The sequence below is a fragment of the Pediculus humanus genome, genomic scaffold (assembly GCF_000006295.1).
Source record: "Pediculus humanus corporis 1103172107613 genomic scaffold, whole genome shotgun sequence".
Taxonomy (NCBI): Eukaryota; Metazoa; Arthropoda; class Insecta; order Psocodea; family Pediculidae; genus Pediculus; species Pediculus humanus.
This window is the reverse complement of record NW_002987227.1, coordinates 303,701-315,771: the sequence shown is the minus strand read 5'-3', so window position 1 is coordinate 315,771 and position 12,071 is coordinate 303,701. Positions and strand designations below refer to the sequence as shown.

At 26.8% G+C, this 12,071-nt stretch overlaps 3 protein-coding genes across 3 annotated transcripts in view; 2 read left to right on the top strand and 1 right to left on the bottom strand.

The window, feature by feature from the left end:
• Positions 1-3,178, bottom strand: part of Phum_PHUM244170 (Ubl carboxyl-terminal hydrolase, putative) — a gene marked incomplete at both ends in the record, with an annotated part of 4,120 nt that extends 942 nt beyond the window's left edge. The window contains 6 exons of the mRNA XM_002426205.1: positions 7-107; positions 206-433; positions 589-735; positions 904-1,164; positions 1,350-1,497; positions 3,088-3,178. Of these exons, the coding sequence (XP_002426250.1) occupies positions 7-107; positions 206-433; positions 589-735; positions 904-1,164; positions 1,350-1,497; positions 3,088-3,178 (976 nt within the window). The remainder of the gene's footprint in view (positions 1-6; positions 108-205; positions 434-588; positions 736-903; positions 1,165-1,349; positions 1,498-3,087) is intronic.
• An 871-nt stretch (positions 3,179-4,049) lies between these two features.
• Phum_PHUM244160 (40S ribosomal protein S6, putative) lies at positions 4,050-5,314 on the top strand (the record flags this gene model as incomplete). The annotated part of the gene is made up of 5 exons (XM_002426204.1): positions 4,050-4,055; positions 4,264-4,468; positions 4,569-4,714; positions 4,804-5,010; positions 5,100-5,314. 5 exons carry the CDS (start codon positions 4,050-4,052, stop codon positions 5,286-5,288), a joined length of 753 nt encoding a protein of 250 aa, XP_002426249.1. The 3' UTR covers positions 5,289-5,314.
• Positions 5,315-5,623: 309 nt separating this feature from the next.
• On the top strand, positions 5,624-11,020 carry Phum_PHUM244150 (regulator of nonsense transcripts, putative; the record flags this gene model as incomplete). The annotated part of the gene is made up of 15 exons (XM_002426203.1): positions 5,624-5,809; positions 6,390-6,656; positions 6,739-6,911; positions 6,982-7,194; positions 7,554-7,747; positions 7,853-8,060; positions 8,140-8,302; positions 8,427-8,710; positions 8,792-9,050; positions 9,140-9,353; positions 9,439-9,665; positions 9,796-10,029; positions 10,149-10,392; positions 10,475-10,639; positions 10,725-11,020. The coding sequence occupies 15 exons, from the start codon at positions 5,624-5,626 to the stop codon at positions 11,018-11,020; spliced, it is 3,327 nt and encodes a 1,108-aa protein (XP_002426248.1).
• Positions 11,021-12,071: the final 1,051 nt, after the last annotated feature.

Below are 12,071 nucleotides of genomic sequence, written 5' to 3'. Positions count from 1 at the left end.
ACTGACTATCCCGTAATGTTTCATCGGGTAGTAAGCTAAGTAGTTCGGTGTGGAGTCTATCAAGCATGTATCGCAAAAATTCATGAGCATCTTGTTGCTGGTAACCTCTAAAATTACATCATTAGAATTACTACAATTTATAATTTTAAAAACCAAAAAAAAAAAAAAAAAAAAAAAGGGTACAATGTGAAGAATGCCTCCTCACCTAAAACGAGGCACCACTTTCCATATAGCGGAAAATAATTCATTCGGTGATATGGCTTCTTTACCATCACCCTGATTCAAACTTATCAAAACTTTTCGAAGTTCTTCAGCAATTAATTCTTCGCTTATTTCTTTAATACTCCTCGTTGAATGATATACCTTTCGACCATTTGTGTTACGCTCAAGTGATGGAAGCTGTTTGAAGTAGAGGCAAAACTCTTGAATATTACTGGAAAAAAAAAAAAGAAAAATTAATGCAGGCAATGCATTTTGTTCACAGTTACATAATATTACTCGGATGATAAAATAATAAAATGAAATAGAAATCTTTTAAAAGCATATTACAATCGATTCGATTTGATTTAAAAAAAAAAAAAAGGTTACCTCAGAGACTGCAAAACGGCATTCATAAAACATGTATTTCCCAAATTTCGTAGACCCACCAACGGAGTTTTCTTTTCTCTAGATGGTCGAGGTCTAGTGCAATGGATTTTAGTTGTGTTTTCATTACAGCTATCATTGGAATGAGATCTACAAAATACAAACTATAAGTTTTTTTTTTAACTTTTTAGAGCAAATCATTTTAAAAAAAAAAAAATTTAATTATTTTCCCAATATAGTTTTAACAAGTCACATTTGTTATATTATTATTATTAATTTAAAAGTCAATTTTTTTATTTTTTAAAACAATGTAATTACCGTTTTCTAAAACGTGGCCTAAGTGACCTTGAATTTTCTTGTGTTTCTCTTCCTAATAAATCTGAATTTCCTGACTTCCAAGATGCTTGGTCGTCATCTATTAATGAATTTGGAGTCGAAGAATTATTAAATTCTCCAACTTCATCATTTTCCAAAGACTCTGAATCGGGTTCCCTTTGTTTTCGATCTCTTAAAATTTGACGAATTCTACTGATATCTTTATTTTCAGCGTCGTTATTTACATATTCATCGCATACGTAACTGAAACAAAAAAAAAAAAAAACAAGATTCTTTTTAATTTTTTCCTTATGACGAGTATTTTGTAATTGTAATTCACAGGGGGAATGACACTAATTATTACAACACATTTTTCTTTTTCATTTAAAATTTTCAAAACAATTTTTTTTTAAAAACCAGTAAAAATGGAAAAAAAAGTTTTTCCTTACCAAAAAACCGAATAATTTTCTACATCCATGCACACACAATGCTGTTTCGCTTTAATCGAGTGTTCTCGAGCGTGGCCATTCACATATCTTCCACAATGAATGAGACCACAATACAGACACAGCCAGGGGTTAATTTCATTAGAACATACTAGAAAGAAATATACCTTTTAAATATTTACACGCACAAAATTAAATATTTCTTTTTTTTTTTTAAATGTTTTTAAAAAATAATGATTATTTATCTTACAATAAAAATTTCTCTTGTGTATTTAGAAAAAAAAAAAAAAAAGTCAATTTTCTTCTGTACAAACATACACTAATTGCATTCAAATATTATTCTTTAAATAAATCCCCTGGCTAAATAATTTTTATTATATACAAAAATAAAAAAAAAAAAACTGTAATTATATTACTTGCTTACTTAATTATTATTATTTTTATTCATTATTATTAAGAAATTATTTTAAAATTATGTGTATAATAAAATTGAAAACTCTAAATGTTAAATTACCTAATTTTTATGAGCTCTTAAATAAATCGAGTAATTAAATTATTTTACAATTAATTATAAATTGATATATTTTTAAAAGTGCAAACCCCTCCCCCCCCCTGTTTTTTTTCTTCTTAAAATAATGACAGTATATGATTACATAATTCATTTATATAACATATGTTTAAAATCTAAATTATAAATAATATTATTTATTTATAAAATATAAAGTTAAAAATAATTAAATAAATAAATAAATTCTAAAAAAAATTTATTTTCACTCTAAATAAAATTTTTTAATGATAAATAATTTATTTTATTTATTGATCTATTAGTGTCAGGGTGCTTATTAAAAATTTGTAGCTTATTTTAATTTTAGACCAATAAAACTTAAATAATTAAAGTAAATCTGATTTACGAACAAAAATTCCTAAAATTGTAAAAATATTTACTTTGCTTATTCGTAACAAGTGTGTAATTTATAGCATGTACACATCATTAAAGATTTTTAAAATTTTTACCAAAATTATATTTTTTATATGGTTGTTACGATTTAATGCACTTTTATGAAATATATAAAGCATTTATTATAAAGACATTTTGAAATTAAATTATAAAACAGTTTACTATTAAATATTTATGTTAATATATTTAATAATAAAATATTTTATATTAAATATATTATTAAATATTTTACTATTTTTTAAAAAGCAAATAGTAATTTTAAAAATCTTATTATAACAAAAATTTTAAATAAAATTGTTTTTTTAAACAAAATAAAAAAAATAATCAATGATTTTTTATAACATTAAAAATTCCCTTTGAAAAATACATCCCCCTAAATAATTAATTTAAAATAAGAAAGAAAAAAATTAAGTATTTGAAAAAATTGTATCTGTAAATCATATGTTTGATTTTAATTTTAAAATGTTAGTAAAATTTTTTTAGCAATAATTTATAAAGATAGTAATAAACTTTATTTTTAGGATAGAGACCAATAGCATTCGAAATTGTCAAAATTGATCAATAATGACTTACTTTCATATAATGCCACTGCAACGGCCTATCCCTATGACTTTTTTATTTTACAAAGGGAAAAAAATTTTTTTATTTAATGGGAATTTTTAAAACATTTATTATTGACCGAAAAAAAATTAATTTAATATGATGAAAACTAAAAATTAGTGAACAAATATGGTTAATGATTTAGTTTGACAGTTCGCGACGCCAGATAAGAACTATGTTTACCTGCGCACTCTTTATCCTTTCCTAATTCTTGCGTTTTGTCTCCTAAAATGATATCAATTTTAACATTTTCTATTAAATGTGGACATTCCATTTTCACATCAAACTATTCTATAATATTATTATTGTTTAATTAAAAATATTAATTATTTAAGTGACTACAAAAAAAAAAACTATAAACATAATTACATTGTTCAATGGATCTCCCATTTGAACATTAAAATCACAACCCAAACAAAGATTAAAGAACGCAAGACGGTAGGGTTTTCATCAATAAAAATGTATCCATGCGCAGATATCTGTCGTCTGCTATAAAAAAAAAAAATATTTCACTTTTGCCCCTGAATGCCAGGAAAAACTTCAGAAAAAAAATTTTTTTTAATTAAAACAAAAAAAAATTTTAATTTATATAAAAAATTAATTTTTCCCTAATTATATTCCCAATATTGCATATTTTTAAAGTTAACATTTTATAAATAATTTTGTAATTTTAACATTAATTTTTTTTTTTTATTTATTAAATATATTAAAATCCAAAAAATTATTTAGAGGATAATTATGTTATTTTATAATTTTAAAATTAGAATATATATAAAACGAAAATACTTATTTAAAAAATTTTTTACCAAAATTTAATTTTAAAAATTTGAATTTTTTTTTTTTTTTTACAATTTCTATTATTAATTTTATTCATTAAAATACTGTCATTAATTTTTGAGACGGTATTGAAAGTAAATTTTTAAAAATATTTTAATAAGTTTTAAAGGTTTTAAACCCTTAATTATAATTAATTAAATAAAAAAAATTTCTTCAAATAAAAAATGTATTCGTAATTTTAAAATCAGTGACAAAAAACTTTGTAATAAAAGTCGTGGTTCTAGAATACACATGTTTCTGCCATTAAGGCGGTGACTTAATCCACGTTATATATTCAATGTCGTTTAAACTTTAAATAATAAAATAAAATGAAGGTATGTTATTATAACTTATTTACAATAAGCTCATAAAAATGCTTTTACAAATTATTTATTGTGAAACAAATTGTAAATTGTTGTCACCATTTAATTATTATTTAAGATGGCTTTAATTTTTTCGGATTAAAACTTCTATGTTTAAGGTTAAACTAAGCAATAACATTAATTTGCTTTGCCTAATGCAGCTCTAATTTTTTTTTTATAGTTGAATATATCTTATCCTGCTACTGGGTGTCAAAAACTCATTGAGATCACTGATGAGCATAAACTCAGAGTTTTCTACGACAAGCGTATGGGAGCTGAAGTTGAAGCAGATTCTCTGGGAGATGAATGGAAAGGTTACATTGTAAGGATTTCGGGGGGAAATGACAAGCAAGGTTTTCCAATGAAACAAGGGGTCTTAACAAACGGTAATTAAAATTTCAAAAATATAAATTTCTAAGTTTCAATTATTTATTTAAAAAAATGATTTCGCTGTATTAAACTCTACTGAACTATTTTTTCAACTAGGAAGAGTACGTTTGCTTCTTTCAAAGGGCCACTCGTGTTACAGACCTCGTCGAGATGGAGAAAGAAAAAGAAAATCTGTGAGAGGATGCATTGTTGACAGTAATTTAAGTGTACTGGCTCTTGTAATTAAAAAAAAAGGAGAACAAGTAATTATTCATAATATAGTGAAACTATAAGTGTTATTTTTATGTTATCTGTAAACAAATATGTACATATATATGATTTAATTTTACAGGAAATACCAGGATTAACTGATTCTACTGTTCCCAGACGTCTAGGTCCCAAAAGAGCTTCTAAGATTCGTAAACTTTTCAACTTGAGTAAAGAAGACGATGTTAAACAATTTGTTATTAAGAGACCCTTACCCCTGAAGGAGGGAAAAACTAAACAGCGCTTTAAAGCTCCTAAAATTCAAAGGCTTATCACCCCCACTGTTCTTCAGGTAATTTATATTTTTTATGTCATGAATGTATTCCATGCCTATACAAATGTTTATTATATATCTATTGACATTTCAAATTATACGTTTAGCGTAAAAGACATCGTTTTGCTTTGATCCGCCGTCGTATTGCAAGAAGAAAAGAACAAGCTGCCGATTATGCTAAATTATTGGCGCAAAGACAAAAGGAAGCCAAAATGAAGCATAAAGAAGAAGTTAAAAGACGTCGATCAGCTTCTCTTCGTGATTCAAGATCTAGTAGCCAAAGCGGCGCAAAATGATTTATGATTAAGCAATAAAGTAAAATTAAAGAAACAATATGTCTATTTATTATTCCTTAAAAAATTCAATCCCAATATTTTTTTTTTTTTAATATGAAAACATTGAAATATGAATTTGTTTATTATACACATGGTGGGGGTTATTCGTAACTTGAACGAAATTTGTCGCAACAATTTTTCCGTGTCACGAAGTTGATGACGTAAAAATTTTTGGTATGGCGTTCGTCAATTGTAACAATTGAAGTCCGATTTTGGGGAATGTTAAAGTACCATTTAGTTTCATTTGATTATTCTTCGTTTCCTAAAATATTTCTGCTTCATTTAAGTTTAAAAAAATGAGTGTTGATACATATGGCCCTAGTTCTCAAACTTTAACTTTTTTGGATACGGAAGAGGCTGATCTTATTGGAGCTGACACGCAGGGTTCAGAGTTTGATTTTACCGATTTTACTTTACCATCTCAAAGTCAAACGCAAGCTTCTCAGTTAGACGTAGGTCCGAGTCAAATTTCTCAAGTCCAGGTATCCTTAATTTTTTTTTATAATCTTTTGTTGACTGTTAAAACTAGAGTATACCCACATGGGTGAGTACTACTTCCCTGCCTTAGGAGTATATAGTTTTTGATTTTCTATCAAGGTACAAAATAATATTTATTTTTTATAAAATATAATTGACTAAGCTGTAATAGAAGTTTTTTTTGCATTTCTTATATTCTATTAAGTAAGTGTTATGTTTTTTGTTGTAATGAAAATATAAATATTTTTCTTAATTGAAATAAGCCCTAATACTTCTGAATTTGATTTCAAATAAGTATGTATCAATTAATGAATGAGACTTAATTTTAATGCAAAATTTCAATTTAATAAAATATTACTAATTCCTGCACTATCTATATATTTAAACATATACATACACATATAAAATATATGTATATATATTCTTTGTTTTATATTTTTAAAACTATTGTTTTGAAACAACTTTTATTCAACTATATATTTTTCATATTTATTATTGTTTTTGAATAATTTTACTTATTTAAAGTTTTCTTTTTTTACATTTTACATTTACTTGAAATTTTGACTGTCTATTTTATTTCTTAAGGTTAATAAAATAGGAGGACCATCTGTTATTGGAATTGACAATGGAGTTAATTCGGTTACAAATGCTTTGGGAGATTTACAATTTGAGGAGGAAGAAGAAGAAGGATATTATAATAAAGAACTACCTGCATTCGCTTGCAAATATTGTGGAATACATGACCCAAATTGTGTTGTGATGTGTAATGTCTGCAAAAAATGGTTTTGTAATGGCAGAGGTAGTACATCTGGATCCCACATAATAAATCATTTAGTGAGAGCTAAGCACAAGGTATAATTAATTGATTATTGACAATTTATTTATAAAAATTGCTTCAAGATCATGTAATACAAAAATTTGGTGTATCAAATAGGAAGTAACCCTTCATAAAGATGGTCCTCTTGGTGAAACAGTTTTAGAATGCTATGCTTGTGGAGTTAGAAATGTTTTTGTTTTGGGATTTATTCCTGCTAAAGCTGATTCAGTTGTGGTTTTACTTTGTAGGCAGCCCTGTGCTGCACAAACTTCTTTAAAGGACATGAATTGGTATGTGAATTAATTTTCATTTTTTATAGTCCGAGGTAAAAATTTAAATTAAATTTTATGTTTTTAATAGGGAACAAGAGCAGTGGAAACCTTTAATTTTAGATCGCAGTTTTTTGACTTGGCTGGTTAAATCTCCATCCGAAACTGAACAGCTTCGTGCTAGACAAATATCTGCAGTTCAGATAAACAAACTTGAAGAATTGTGGAAAGATAATGTTGATGCTACATTTCAAGATCTTGAAAAGCCAGGAGTTGATGAAGAACCTCAACAAGTATTATTAAGGTTGGTTGATTATTTTCATTAATTATTAAGAGTGCTTAAGATAAACCTTTTAAAAGGTTCCGAAAAGTTACTTTTTATAGTATTAATATATATATAGTAATAAGTAATACTTTTTATAGTAATAAGTTTCAACCAAAAGCCAAATTCTTTTTTTTGGTGACAAGTATGAAATTAATCGAATAAAATACCTAAGAATTTAAAATAATTTATGACAGGGTAAATTTTTTGAAAAATTTTCATACCTTTTAAAAAATATTTACTTAAGAGTGAAAGGATTATTCAAATTATGTTATTTTCAAAATGAGATAATTTAATTTTAAGATTTTTTTTTTTTTAAATTAAAAACTTTATTTCCATAGATACGAGGATGGCTTTCAATATCAAAACATATTTGGACCACTTGTTAAATTAGAAGCTGATTATGATAAAAAATTGAAAGAATCACAAACTCAAGATAATGTTGAAGTTCGTTGGGATGTTGGTTTAAATAAAAAAACTATAGCTTATTTTACTCTTGCTAAACAAGATGGAGGCAAGTTTATACTTTCAAAGAGTATACTTATTAAATTATTTGAAAATAATTATTATATATATATATATATATATATATATATATATATATATATATATATATATATTCATTAAATTATTATTGCAGATATGAAATTAATGCATGGAGATGAATTGCGCCTTCGTTATTTGGGCGAACTTCATAAACAGTGGTCAGGAGTTGGCCATGTAATTAAAGTACCTGACAATTATGGTGAAGAAATTGGGATAGAGCTCAAATCGGGGGCTGGAGCCCCAACAGAATGTACATCTAATTTTGTTGTAGATTTTGTTTGGAAATCCACATCTTTTGACCGGTATAAAATTAACTTAAATATATAGTTATTAAAAAATAAATAATCTAAACTTATAATTTTTTTTTTTGGTGTTGTAAAGAATGCAGCTTGGTCTTCGCAAATTTGCAGTCGATGATTCCTCTGTATCCGGTTATATTTACCATCGTTTATTGGGCCATGATTATGAGGAAGTATTACTATCTAGAGTTCAAATACCAAAACATTTTTCTGCTCCTAATTTACCTGATTTAAATAGATCGCAGGTATTTAGTTGTATAGTTTTCAATAAATATTACAATCAAACCCTATAAAAGTACATTTTCTTATTTTATTCGATAAAACAATTTCTTTCTTTCTTTAAAAAATTATAATATTCTCACGTTTTAGGTTTACGCAGTTAAACAAGCTTTACAAAGACCTTTATCGTTAATACAAGGTCCACCTGGTACAGGGAAAACTGTTACATCTGCAACAATTGTGTATCACTTAGCTCGACAACCCACTGGAGCCGTTCTTGTTTGTGCTCCGAGCAATATTGCAGTTGATCAATTAACCGAAAAAATTCATAGAACGGGATTAAAAGTTGTACGTCTTTGCGCCAAAAGTAGAGAAGCCATTGATTCTCCAGTTAGTTTTTTAGCGCTTCATAATCAAATTCGCAATATGGACAGGTCAGTTTTTTTATATTTTTTAAACTAAACATGCTAAACATTAAAAATCTTTAAATTCATTTTTCAAATTCAATATTTTAGTAACACCGATCTAAAAAAACTACAACAATTAAAAGATGAAACAGGAGAATTGTCTAGTTCTGATGAAAAACGATACAGAATGTTGAAAAAGTCTTCAGAAAAAGAAATGTTGGAAGCTGCAGATGTAATTTGTTGTACTTGTGTGGGTGCTGGAGATCCTAGATTAGCGCGTCTTAAATTTCATTCGATTCTTATTGATGAAAGTATGCAGAGTACGGAACCAGAATGCATGGTTCCTGTCGTTTTGGGAGCTCGTCAGGTAAAAAAAAATTAATATTTGAAACAAATAAAAATATTGAAACAAAGCTAACAAAAAAAAAAAAAAAAAAAAATTGTTTTCACTTTTAGCTCATATTAGTAGGAGACCATTGTCAACTTGGGCCTGTAGTAATGTGCAAAAAAGCAGCCCGAGCCGGATTATCTCAATCTTTATTCGAGAGATTAGTCGTTCTTGGAATTAGGCCTTATCGCCTTGAGGTTCAATATAGAATGCATCCTGAATTATCTCGATTTCCTTCTGATTTCTTTTACGAAGGCTCGCTGCAAAATGGTGTTTGTTCAGGTACGTAATAAATAAAATTTAAAATTTCTTATTTTTGAAAAAATAATAGCGATTTACTTTATTATTACGATTTGAACTATTTTAGAGGAGCGAAAACTTGCCAAAGTAGATTTTCCGTGGCCTGCAAACGATAAACCAATGCTTTTTTATGTGACAACTGGTCAAGAAGAAATTGCCGGTTCTGGAACCAGTTATTTAAATCGAACAGAAGCGTCTAACGTAGAAAAAATTGTTACCAAATTTTTAAGAGCTGGTATTAAGCCGGAGCAGATTGGTTTGATAACACCTTATGAGGGACAAAGGGCTTATTTGGTGAGAAATGAATTTTTTACTAATAAGTTTTGAAAAAAATAAAAATATTAGAAATTTTTCCTTTTAAATAAATAATAGTTTATATCTTGGAGTCCTTTTAGAGCAATGTTTTTTTTTTTTTTTTTGTTAGGTTCAATTTATGCAATATCAAGGATCTTTACATTCAAAATTATATCAAGAAATAGAAGTCGCAAGTGTTGACGCTTTTCAGGGACGAGAAAAAGATATTATTATTATGTCTTGCGTTCGATCAAATGAACTTTTAGGTATTGGTTTTCTTAATGATCCTAGACGATTAAATGTAGCTTTGACGCGAGCCAAGTATGGAATAATAATTATAGGAAACCCAAAAGTTTTATCCAAGGTATCGATTGTTTTTTTTTTTTTTTTTTTTTATTTATAAATAATGAATCCTATTAAATACTTTTTATTAATATTTCCAACTCCTTAATATTATTAATTTTAATAATATTATTATTTTAGCAACCTCTATGGAATCACCTTTTAAACTTTTATAAAGAACAAAAAGTTTTAGTTGAAGGTCCGTTAAATAATTTAAAAGAATCGGCTATTCAGTTCGCTAAACCTAAAAAACTAGTAAATTCTGCTAACCCGGGAACCCATTTCATGAGTACAACCATGTACGATGCAAGGGAAGCTATCGTACCTGGATCGGTATACGACAGAACAGGACAAATGAATGGAAATTCTTATTATCAGCGACAAAGTATTACTTATTTTAAAATTAAATTATGTTTTTTTTTTTTTTTTTTTTATGGTTCAAAAAGTAATAGAAATTTTTTTTTTAGCCGGAATGGGCTTGGAATTGTACGGTCGCACCCATGATCCAATGAATTATATATCTCCCGAAAGAGCTCAAGCTGCTATGGCTAACATGCCAGTTCCCATGGGTATGTTTATGAACATGTCGCACGTTCCTCCTAGATTTTACAACCTACAGCAAGCTGCTCAAGGTAAATAAATTTTTTATCCACTAATATTTAAAAATATTTCTTTCAAATTTTTATTCTAAAAAAAAAATTATTAATGTGTCGTCAGCTCGGCAAAATCAACGAAATAAAGTGGTGAGTCGAAATAATAAAATAAACAAAAAAAGTGGATTGAGCCAGGGGCTAACGATTTCACAAGAAGCTACTCAACCCTACAGTCAAGGTGTCATGTCTCAACCTGGAATGTCGCAAGGAATGTCTCAACCGGGTTTGAGTCTGTCACAAGAAAGTTGCATTGTCGGTGACTTTCAATCACAAATGGATGGTTTATTGTCTCAGGACTCTACGTATCAAGGAGATCGTTCGGGGTTCTTTACTGGCCCTCCTCAATTTTCACAGGTATAATGTTATTTATTTACTTTTACAATAAATATATATATGTTGTAATGATATTTAAAATAAAAAAAAGTTTATTGTAAAACCTCCTTACAAAATTTTGTTTAAAAGTTCATTTGAATGAAAACAATATTAATATTTAGTAATTTTAAATTATTATTTCAGCCTTATTGAATAGACAGAATCAGGCAGATTAAAAATCCGAGTTCAAATTTTTCGTCAACGAGGAAAAAACAAACAAACAAACGGAAACTTTGTGAAAATTCAACTATAATCTAGATCAGTCAAAAGCGTTCAAGAAGGAAACTCTCAAGCGTATTACAGCAGCTTTTTATTAAAAAAAAAAAAAAAAAGAAAAAAAAAGAAAAAAACGTTTTTGTTTCTGTCATTTCACACATTCATTGATTTGAAGTGTATGCCTCAGATTGATTTTTTTTTTTAGTTTCATAGTTAAGTCACATATTTCCTTAAAAAGCTAATAATTGTTGTTTTTAATAACGGTTTTTATTATTATTATTATTATTTTTTTTTTTTTTTTGCGCAATTTATATAATTTTATCTGTGATTTAATTATTAGGGAAAAGGGTATGTTTTTATTGTTTAAATAATGTCATATTAACAGATTTATAATTAAAACAAAAACAAAAATGCTATATACAAATAATTAAATCAGAAATTAAAGTTTTTAAATAGAAAAATTAAAAAAATTTTTTAATTTAGGAAAATAATGGTACAAAACATGAAAAAAAAAAAAAAAAAAAAAAAACCGAAAACTAACCGCGGATAAACATTTCTTTTCTTTTTTTTTTTTTTATTTAAATTAAAAAAATAATATGTTATTATATTAATTTGTATTAGTTTTGGATGAGTTTTTAGAGTTGATTTAAAAATTAAATGCAGCTTTACAAAACACATAAAGATACAAGTTTTTTATTTGCAATTTATTTTATCAGCGCTTGTAAATTGTTTAATAATAATAATAATAATGATGATGATGATAATGTTTTTTTTTTTTTGTCTTTAGGATGACGGATTTACACGTCATCAAAAAGGTTCGAGA